The 10,862-nt window shown below is 37.0% G+C and overlaps 2 protein-coding genes across 2 annotated transcripts; both read right to left on the reverse strand.

The window, feature by feature from the left end:
- Nucleotides 1-1,072: 1,072 nt before the first annotated feature.
- Nucleotides 1,073-4,025, reverse strand: LOC146680061 (duodenase-1-like). The gene is made up of 5 exons (XM_085449996.1): nt 3,355-4,025; nt 3,136-3,283; nt 2,927-3,056; nt 1,978-2,241; nt 1,073-1,883 (listed from the first exon to the last, which is right to left on the reverse strand). Exons 1-5 carry the CDS (start codon nt 3,536-3,538, stop codon nt 1,719-1,721), a joined length of 891 nt encoding a protein of 296 aa, XP_085306122.1. The 5' UTR covers nt 3,539-4,025; the 3' UTR covers nt 1,073-1,718.
- A 600-nt stretch (nt 4,026-4,625) lies between these two features.
- On the reverse strand, nt 4,626-8,126 carry LOC146680062 (duodenase-1-like). The gene is made up of 5 exons (XM_085449998.1): nt 7,128-8,126; nt 6,905-7,052; nt 6,704-6,830; nt 6,329-6,592; nt 4,626-6,237 (listed from the first exon to the last, which is right to left on the reverse strand). Exons 1-5 carry the CDS (start codon nt 7,183-7,185, stop codon nt 6,073-6,075), a joined length of 762 nt encoding a protein of 253 aa, XP_085306124.1. The 5' UTR covers nt 7,186-8,126; the 3' UTR covers nt 4,626-6,072.
- Nucleotides 8,127-10,862: the final 2,736 nt, after the last annotated feature.

The following is a 10,862-nucleotide window of genomic DNA, read 5'->3' on the forward strand; positions in this document are numbered from 1 at the left end:
TTATTTACAAGCTGTGAATAAAACAGAATTGATTGAGGCTGAGTACATTATCCGGCTGACACGAAGATCTGCCCACATCTAAGTGTGTTCTTCAGTCTTAAAAAATCAGCTTCTGTTCCTTTGATAAGCAGATGAGTTAATCAGCAGATTGATTAAGTAGAGAAACCGATAGCGGAACAGAAGAAGATGTTTTTGGCTTTTCTTTTTACACATTGGTGTAAAAAAAGTTGTTTTTAACGAGCCTTCTCTTTTTTACATCACTTCTCAGAAGAGACATTTTCAGGCTAGCTTGGATATCAGATCAGAAAGTGAATGTTCTTAGTTCTTACCTCGCCTTTTACCTTCAAAGAAATTGTTTACTATCACAACTTAATTTTAAATGGACAACTTTTTCAAATGAAGAGCATAAGAAGAAACAACATTATTCATTTGCATAGGCCAAAGCTACCAAAACACATGTGATTAGTGTAATAAACTGTTTTTGAATCAAAGAAACCACAGTCACCAGATACCGGTCATAATGTCAGCATTCTCACGGAGATGAAAACACTGCATTCACACTGGCTAATGACTAAAACAACAATGGCTTGCTAATAACTAGTGCAGTTACATTTACTCCATAGCATATAGCAGATAAGAGTCATATTATCTCCCATCTTTCAATCTGATTGAACATGTATAAATGCCTAGAAAATGTTGCTGACTAAAAAAACTTGCTTTAGACAAACAGCCACAAGTACAGCAGCAAATGCAGATACATGCATATTCACAAGGTGTTAGACATATTGCATGTTCTGCGTGCAGAACTAAAACATTACTGAGATACCGAATTCATATATGCATGGTTTTAGTATTAGGGCATTTTATATTTTGGCTCATATGTGATCCATGTTTTCTGAGACTTTTTTTGGCTATCGTCACGGGTCTTAGGTTGAAGCAATTTTCTTTTTGTATCTATAGCAATGTTTTGCTTTTTAAAGTGGAAAAAACTAAAGCCTTTGGCCTGTTCCTTGGATGTTCCCACAGCAAAGTTCCCCAAAAAAGTTTTGAAAATGACATGAGTAAGAGAAAATACAGTTTCAAGCTTCAGGTTTTATTTTTTGCTTTTGGACTCACTGTAATGCCAAAATGCTTAAAGAGATTTAATCATTCCTGACACCTGACAGTGTAACAGAACATCTTGACTCAGGATTACATTTCTCTGCATGAAATGAATGTAAATGATATTCATATTGAAACATGAAATACTGCAGTAATCTCACAGAGGAGGTGCTGTTGGTTGGTGTCAAGAAGGAAGAGTTGGCTATCATAGTGTGAGAGGGAAGGTACATCCTGGACAGCCTGCAAGTTGGTTGCAGGCGTAACACAAGGAGACAGAAAACCATTCACTGTAAAATCTAAAAGCATCAATTAAGCAAACAAGTGTGTCGGTAAATTATGAGAGAAAACCTTGGCCAACAAGGAACTTTAAACCCAGAACCTTCTTTCAGTAAGTAAATGGTTCTCACCACACACACTATTCTGATCTCACACCAAACTCTCCATTTTCTTGTTTCTGACAGATGTGAAAAGTTAATTGAACGCTGCCCCCTAATGGTGAAAATCTAGCTCTGATTACAGCAAAAACTCTCATTGAGGTCTAACAAAATGATCATGACTGGTTGGAGCCCAGGGAAGGAAGGTAGGACAAAAGATGCACTGTGGAAGACAGCCAGAGATTAGTAGCATTTCTTTTTCTTAAGAATGGGTTTGATCCAAGAAAGGAATTTTGATATGTCTGTATAAACGTTGGGGACATTCGGATAGTCACAGATTTTGTAGTTGTTAAAGGAAACGACACCAACTGCCAAATTGTCACACACCAGAGGGCCACCAGAGTCACCCTGTGAGGAGGAAATATTATTATTTGATTTGCCCATCAATCATCAATCTTTTGTTAATACCGTTATCATAGGTTGTAGATAGAAAAAAAGTTACCTGACAGATTCCTTTGTTTTTAAAGTATCCACCTGCACAAATAACTTTAGCTGGAAGCCTATTCTGCCAAACACTCTGACACCTGTCCTTGTTAATGATGGGGACATCCACCACTTGCAGCTCGTCAACACTTTCACCGTTACTTTTTATGGCCCCCCATCCAGCTACACTGCAGGTTTTGTTTTCCTTTAGATTAATTTTTGGATGTGGAAGTTTAATTGGCTTAATAACTTTGTTTCCTTCCAGGCGAGCTTTCCTGGACAGCTAGTGGCAGAAAATAAGGAATGAGATAGAAAAGAGAATACTTAAGGCAAATTTAATAGGGTTTAAATCCAAACCATAACAGAGTGTCCACATGTGTAGCTGGTCAGTTGAATAATCAATATGTACTACAATACATAATCATCACTAACATTTAGTATACCTATTAATGTGCAACACATTGTTAAACTAAATAAAAACATGTTTGTTTTGTATCACATATATTGCAAAAGGCAAGCAATAAGGAACTTTCTTTCTTTCATGTGCTTTCCCATGAGTAATACATCCAGGGCCAGTTACTTAAAATAAACTACAGTATTGTGTAAAAGTGTTGAGGCACCACTTATTTCTTTATAGTTTGCTTCCAAGGAGCCAGGCTTCACACATGGCTTGCTGAAATGCATAAAATTCATTTCATATCCAGTTCTTATACCTCATCATTTTCAGAACATTTCAGGTTTTTAGAGTTCTTTTTGAACAGTGACGAGGATAATGCAGTTTGACAGGCATAAAATGGTATTTGTGCACCAACATGGTGACTGTCAAACAGCTACTAGCCAACACTTGGCTAAAACAAAAACAAAATCTATCTATATAGCATCAACATAACAACATAACATATGCAGCAAAAACCTGATACAGGACCTAAGAGATGCATGTCTATGAGATTCAGGAGTTATCTACTTACTTTGAGAAGCATGATATCATTTCCAGATAGAACATCCTTAAAAGAATGTTTGCACATCTTCACATCATATCTCATTGTGTCATCAACCTTTTTGAGATTGTGAGTGCCCAGAACAACACTTGTAGGATTCCTACATTAATGATAATACAGAAATTGAACGTTTATGTTTTGATGAATTTGAGGTTGCATGAAGAGTTTTGATTACTTACTTGGGAGCACAGTGCGCTGCAGTCATTACAAAATATTCACTGACAAGGAAACCTCCACATATATGTCCATTGTTGTCTTGCACTGATGCCATATACATCATCTGCTTTTTCTCAGCCTTTCTACCTTTTATGATTTGACTCCCCAGTGCTGAAAGCAAATGTGCAAAATTTAAAAGCAACACCCTTTTGCACATCTGTAAGAAATGGATAAAATCTTACCATTATGTCTAAGAAGCGTCAAAGTTTGAAAGAGCAGAAACCCTCGCAGAGCGTGCATGATGCATGGAAGTCGGGTGAAAAATCTTTCAGGGAGATAGTCGACCACTTTATGCTTTACCTTGCACTCTGTCTGTGGTTTGTGGTTTTTGGGGTTGTTTTCACTTCCTGTCTTCTCAACATTCATTTCATATCTTCACAGAACATTTGAATCACTCTTTATGCTCTTAGAACTGAAAAAGCTTTTTGGATGAGAGGTGAAACGTCTTCAAGAAACTGGAAGTCCAGACGCTTTTCTTTCCGAGCTCCAGCTTAATTAACAGAGTGATGTAAACTAAATGCTATCACGTGTACATGGAGATATATGTATACAATCAACACACACAGAAGTACTTTGTGCAGGATCCCTGATACATCTAACTCACAAAATATAATTAAAAGCACTGTTTTGTTGGAGCGCACATGCAGAAGCTCCATGATCATTTCTAACAGGCTGAAAAACAGGAATGCAGGAATCAAGATATCCAGAAGAGCAGTACGGTTAGCAAACATGGCAGTTTTTGTAGTTGTGTAATGACCTATTTTCATGGTCCTATTTGTATTATGCACGTGTATATTGATGTTTGTGCAAAGCAGGCCAAACCAGATCGTCACACAACCACAACATATTTTACTTTCTGTATTATTTTTCTTTTTTGAAATGCTGTTTTATGCCAGAGAGTAATGGTGCACACACCTTCCAAAAAGTTAAACTTTTGTCTCATTATTCCACAAAGTATTTGTCCAGTCTTTCAAGTCTTGGGGATCATCAAGATATGTTTTAGCAAATGCCTCTTTGGTCAGCAATGGTTTTCTCCTGAACTGTCCCATGGATGCCATTTTTGCCCAGTCTTTTTTATTGTTTAATCATGAACTGAGCATGACTGAGACACGTGAAGCCTGAGGTTCTTTAATGTTGTTCTGGGTACTTTTGTGACCTGGATAATTCATGGATGTGCGCTTGGAGTAATTTTGGTAGGCCGGTCACAGAGTTATCAGTGACTTTGTTTCTCAAGTGTTTCTTTAGATTGCTGTATGAAGTGTTGCTTATTGAGTTCTCTTAGCTTGCTTTGATTTGTCACATGGGTTCTATTGAACTGAGTTCTTGATTTACCAAGTCTGCCAGTAATTGGGCCTGAGTGTGTTTAGTGAAACTAAACTAAAAAAATGTGGTTAATCACAGTTGACTTATTTTTAACAAAAGGGGCATTTTCATTTTCACACAGGACCAGGTAGATTTGGATAACAATTCTTCTTTATTTAATAAAATAATCATTTACAAAGAGCATTTTATATTTACTCTGGTTATTCATTCATTCATTCATTTATCTTCTTCTGCTTATCTGGGGCCGGGTTGCGGGGGCAGCGGCCTTAGCAGAGAAGCCCACCTCCTGCAGCTTGTCCAGGGGAACACCAAGGCCTTCCCAGATGTTCTAAGGCCAGCCGAGAGATATAATCTCTGGTCCTGGGTGTCCTGGGTCTGCCCTGGGGCTTACTATCATTTTATATAAATTCACAGAACTGCATTCGGAGTCTGCGTTTGAGTCCTGCCTGCTCTCGGAGTATGACAACCACCCAGTGATCCAAAACTGGACCATCCATATCTATAAACATTCTAAAAGCATGTGGATGTACAAATTACCACAGTACAAAATTAGATTACAACAATGCTCTATACATTCTTTTAATCAACTTGGTGATGTACAGTTAGAGCACTGTTGTGAACAAATTTTAAAAAACACATTACTCCTTCAGCAAAATTACATCCTTAAGATGCAGTCGGTACTTTTTCTAAACTATTTTAGTGATATGCATAAGAGATTAAATGACTGCCAGATTTGATTACTATGTGAGCCGTGATGCATTTATTTCTCATATCACCATGACGAGCAGAAATAGTAGTTCCTACCAATCATTTAGACAATCTCAATAATATAGCTAATTTCCACTGTTTACCTGTCAATCATAAACTTCTAATTTACCACAAATTATTAAAATATCAATATTTTAATATGAGAATTGATTCTAGAACGTATTTTATATAGGAAAAACTGGTATCAATCTGTACACCACTAGATGGCATCAATACTAATAACATTTTGACCTTATCTACCCATCACTAGCATTGCAGATTACAGTTTGTTTACATGAGTGTCTCTTTTACGGTTATTGCTGTTGCTCACTCAGCAGTCATGTACACATTGAATATTCGTTAGTATTTAGTTTGTTTCTCATTAGCTGCCAAATATATTGCAAAAATAATGCTTTCACTATTGATTATTTGACATCTCACTCTCACTCTGTGAAATAGTTCCAGTCAGTGTAGCAGTGTAGATGTACTTTCACTACTGTGGTGACACATACTGGTCTCTAAAAGATGTCACTTTAATCTTATGGAAAAACAGCAACATCTTGAAATGGTAATGGTGATAACCTTAATACTACTATATGTTGCTTATTCTTCATGTGACACCAAATTATTTTCTGGACTCCCTTGTTATTGTTTTAATGAAATATTTCCCTTCTGATATTGTTACTAATAAAACCATGGTTTTATTAGTAACAATATCAGTCACGGTCTGCAGACCGTGGACTAGCAGATACAATTTTTATTTCTGTTTTTGGTCACACAAAGAAAATGACAGCAAAATGAAGCAATACAGCAGAAAAACAATTGTAGTTTTACAAATAACTATTTGGGTTTTTAAGAATTGCATTGATCCACAGGAGGTATTTTGAGATGTCTGTATAAACATTGGGTGCTTTAGGGTAGTTACACTTGCCTTTGTTAAAAGAAACAATACCAACAGCTAATCCTGCGCACACCAGAGGACCACCTGAATCACCCTGTGAAAAGAAAGAATTTTAAGGTGTTTATACATTTGACAACGAGAGACCAGTTATTAATTTCAGTGAAAGGAAGAAGAAGAAAACATACCTGGCAGAATCCCTTGTGTGTGGGGTAGCCACCTGCACAGATAACGTTGGCGGGAAGACGTATATTTATGACAGAATATTGCTTCTTACAGACTTTCTTGTTAATGACAGGCACATCCACCACCCTCAGTATATTGGTTAGAGTACCATTTTCCGTTATTCCCCATCCAGCCACTTTGCACACTTCATTTTCTTTTAGGTTTATTTTAGCAGTTGGAAGTCGAATTATTTTTACTATGTCGCTTAGCTGAGCTTTTCTAGAAAGCTGAAGAGATACAAAATCAAATCACAAAGTTAACATTCAAAATTCTTATGCTGTAATGTAACGTAGATAATTAGATCACTCAACTATGTCACTTCAAACTGTTGTACTTACTTTAAGCAGCATGATGTCGTCACCCAGTAAAACATTTAGATAGAATCTAGGCTTGAATTTTTTATTGATACTTATTTTTTGGCCTTTGTTGAGATTGTGGTTACCGAGAACAACGTGCGTGGGGTATCTGAAGCAAAGATTATTGAGAGGCACTCAATACATTTCCTAAACCTGTTAAATGACACGAAGACTGATACTTACTCATTATCACAGTGTGCAGCAGTGACAACAAAGTCTTCGGTGATCAGAAATCCTCCACATATATGACCACTTTTGTTTTGCACTGAGACCATATACAACATTGACTTCCTTGGGACTTTCTCCCCACCAATGATGTCACTTCCACGTGCTTCAAAGAAAAAAAAACATGCTAATGCCCATATGAAATGTTTGGAGAATAATGACTAAAAACTGCAATTCTTACCAGCTTGTTTGAGACATGTCAAAACATTGAGTAGCAGAATTATTTGCAGACCGTGCATGATGCCAGGAAAACGGTTCACTTCATTGTAGGCGTGTCAAGCTGACACATTTATAGTGCTTCTAACCACATCCTTTATTCAAGATAATTCTGAAAAGTTTGTTAATGCAAAGATAACTGATTTGCTATGTGAAACACATCGATTATGCTATGTGTATAAATTTATTTAAGTATGTTATACAAATTAATTAATTCATTTTTATCATTCCTAAATGTAAATTGTTGTGTTGTGTTTTAAATTGAATGGGTAATTGGGTGAAAGAATTTAATTAATATGCCAGGATCATGGCAGGGCTGAAGCCACAAAATAAACTAACAAACATATGAAATAAACATAAAAACTGCAAACAAAGACCCCAACCGACCAGGAAGTTTGAACCCAGAACCTGGTTTCAGTAAGGAAACAGCTCTCATTGTGGAGCAAACACTGATAACTAAAGACATATGCATTATATTTAACTTTATTTTAAATTGGGTTTTGGATGTTATAAATAATCAAATGAATTTACATTGTAAACTGAAAAGAAAAACAATACAGTTTTGATGTAAGAGATGTAAGATGAGTAATTAGATACAGAAAAAGAGTAACAACTAATCAAACACTTTGTGCATCACCTTGCTGTCTGTGGTTTCATCAACACTTTTATCTGTTTCTCCTCTGAAAGTTTTCTTTCAGAGAATATCAAAGCACTTTTTTGTGGGTGTTGTTGTTTGCTTCTAGGGGTGTGAAAACCAGTTTCCAGTTTCACAGATGTTAAACAGTTTTCAAATGTAACTCAATATTTAAGTGTTTCTTACTTGACCCGCTTAGTCGATTAAAAAGTTAATTGCCACGAACACCCCTAATGTTATATAACAGACCACAGAAAAGAGACAGGTTTTTTTCTACGTGACAGAGCTATAATAAATGTTTTGTTTTTTTTAATTATCCTACTTTTTCTAAAAGGGAACATTATTTAAAGAATATGTATTTAATTAAAAACTCTGTATTCATCTAAAGGGTATAACAAGAAGGGTGAGCTTCCTGCTCGAAAAGGAAATGACCAAAATAAATGTATTTCTCTGCAATTACAAACTCTGTGTAAACAGTCTTGGTGTCAAAATAAAGCTAACACTGGTGAGATGTCATCAGAGCTTTAAATATTACTGCAGATGTTACTATGTCAAAGTTACTGTGACTCAAACATAGAAAAAATGATTTTTTATTTCCCTCACCTAATTTTTAAAAGTATTTTATAGCATATAACACGTTTGAAAATATGTTTCGGTTCACATTTAACTCCAGAAAATCATAAATCAAAATATGGATATTAGCTGTCCACAGATTCATGGTGACGTAACTGCTCTTTTAACTGTCTGGTGTCTTTGCTTTGTTTGGTGTTTGTAGACATGGTTTACATGAGCTTTTAGCTGAGATTCAGAGGTTTCTGTGGACACTACTCATGTCAGCACTTATATTTCTGACCTCGTGTTATAATCGATTAAACGTGGTCTCCTCCCTTTTGCCCCCATTTTTGATGTTGTGGGTGCAAATGATCAGGCATGACATTCTCATAATAAATCAGATAAAATACTGCAAAGAATTAATCCTGCGTTTGTGTGATTGAAATGTGTGTGCAGTGACACTGTTTTAAAGATTTGGCCTAAATAATTCTGGAGTGAATGAGCCTAAACACGATGACCGGACTAGTGACACCATATCACCTGTGACACTCACACACACACACACACACACACGTATGACTTTGCCAGTTTCAGCTGAAACAATTTCAGTGTTTCAAACCATGTTCCAGAGTTTTTAGTTCACCGTTCATGAGGTTTCAAGAAGAAAATGAAAGACAGATCTGAATGTTTGAAAGTGTTTTGGAAAAACTCTGTAAAGATTAGATGAACAATACTCAAAGGATAAATTCAACTGTTTTATTTTGTTAGATAAGTTGAAAAAAAGTTAAACAAGCAAGTAAATAAAGAAACAAGGTAAAACGAAGTAAGAGCAAAAAGTTAACAAGTAAATAACGAAACAAGGTTAAATGAGGTAAGTTCAAAAAGTTAACAAGTAAATAACGAAACAAGGTTAAATGAGGTAAGTTCAAAAAGTTAACAAGTAAATAACGAAACAAGGTTAAATGAGGTAAGTTCAAAAAGTTAACAAGTAAATAACGAAACAAGGTTAAATGAGGTAAGAGCAAAAAGTTAACAAGTAAATAAAGAAAGAAGGTAGAGGAGAGAAAACCCCAACAATCCCCTCTGAGCAAGCACTAGGCGACAGTGGGGAGGAAAAACTGCCTTAAAACGGGCAGAAACCTCCGGCAGAACCAGGCTCAGGAGGGGGCAGTCAACTGCCGGGACTGGTTGGGGGGTGAACAGAGGTGGAGCAAGACGAGGCTACATCAGTTGAAGAAGCAGTATTGTCCCTCTACCGGAAAAAGCTGAAGAATCTTTTCTTCTTTTTCATGGACTTTTCCACGAGCGCCTTTTTGTCCAGGATGAGGGTTCTCAACTCATCGATGGTTTCTGTGTTTTGCCTCTCAAGTTTCTTGCATGTTTGTTCCACCTGTTCTAATGTTGCTTGTGTTTCTTCAAGCTTTTCTTTGAGGTCTTTGGATGTTGCCTCCTGTGTCAGCTTTGCCTTCTGCAGGTCTGCATTTCTCACTTGATCTTCTTTGTGCAGGCCTTCTAGCTGCTCATTTCTTTTCTGGATGTCGCGGAGCGTACACTGCAGGTCTTCATGCGTTTTGTCTTGTTTTTGCTTTTGGGCCTGCATTTCTGTGTTTTCCCGCTTCAAGTTGTTGAATTCCAACAATATCCCCTTAATGAGCTCCGAGTTGTTTTTCGCCATGTGATCAATCTTTTTCTGCATGTGTGAGCATCGTTTTGCCAGTGTTTCCTTTTCTCCCTCCAGCTCACTTGTTTTGACCTTCAGTTCATTACAGACTTCTTGCATTTTTTGATTTTTACTCTCAAAGTCCTTGATAATGCACTTTTCTTCTGTCAGTCTTTCTTGCTTTTGCTCTTTCTCTTGAAGGAGGTCTTTATTTTGGACCAGTGTTTGATCCAACTTTGCCTTCACCATTCTGTACTTTTCCTGCATGCCTTGGAGTTCGCGCTGCAGGTCTTTTTGCTTTGTGTCCTGTTGTTCCTTCTGTTGGAGGACTTCTTTATTTTTTTCTTCAGCTTCATCAAGCTTTCTTTGGAGCAGGTGATTGATTTGGTCCATGTATTGCAGATCCCACTCTATTTTATCAATCGTCGCTTTCCTGCCTTGAAGCTGCTCGGACATTTCTTTAACTTCAGCGCTCTTTTTCTTGTTTTCTTTGATGAGGAATACAATCTGCTCTCTGGCTTGAGCAAACTTGATCCCCCAGCCCTCATTAATAATGTTGATGTCGGGCTGGCGCTGTAGTGTTTCTTCCAGGTGTTTGTTTTGTGCTTCCATTTGTAAGCACTTCTTCTCCAGGTGACGTTTTTCTTCTTCAATTTGTCGAATTTTGTTCTGGAGATGGTTGTTTTCATTCCTACTCTCCTGTAATGCCCTTTGGATGGATAAGAGGCCATTTGGAGAAATTGGCCGGCCACGCGTGGAAGGAGAGGCGGCGAAATCTTTTTGTCTTGGTTGCCGTAATCTTGGATACATGTTGGCGTTTGTATCCGATGACTCTGAGAGGTTTCCAAATTTTT

This window comes from Copadichromis virginalis, linkage group LG23, assembly GCF_057382275.1.
Source record: "Copadichromis virginalis isolate Kocher_CV1m ecotype Utaka linkage group LG23, C_Virginalis_male_GT1.1, whole genome shotgun sequence".
Lineage (NCBI taxonomy): Eukaryota > Metazoa > Chordata > Actinopteri > Cichliformes > Cichlidae > Copadichromis > Copadichromis virginalis.

Excerpts from the sequence above, each read along its gene's own strand:
- LOC146680062 (XM_085449998.1), bottom strand. The coding sequence starts at position 7,185 with ATGCACGGTCTGCAAATAATTCTGCTACTCAATGTTTTGACATGTCTC. Across the intron at positions 6,831-6,904 it reads GCTGCACACTGTGATAATGA|ATACCCCACGCACGTTGTTC; the intron begins GTAAGTATCAGT and ends TCTTTGCTTCAG. Across the intron at positions 6,238-6,328 it reads CACACAAGGGATTCTGCCAG|GGTGATTCAGGTGGTCCTCT; the intron begins GTATGTTTTCTT and ends TTCTTTTCACAG.
- LOC146680061 (XM_085449996.1), bottom strand. The coding sequence starts at position 3,538 with ATGAATGTTGAGAAGACAGGAAGTGAAAACAACCCCAAAAACCACAAA. Across the intron at positions 3,284-3,354 it reads GACGCTTCTTAGACATAATG|CACTGGGGAGTCAAATCATA; the intron begins GTAAGATTTTAT and ends ATTTGCTTTCAG. Across the intron at positions 3,057-3,135 it reads GCAGCGCACTGTGCTCCCAA|GAATCCTACAAGTGTTGTTC; the intron begins GTAAGTAATCAA and ends TCATTAATGTAG.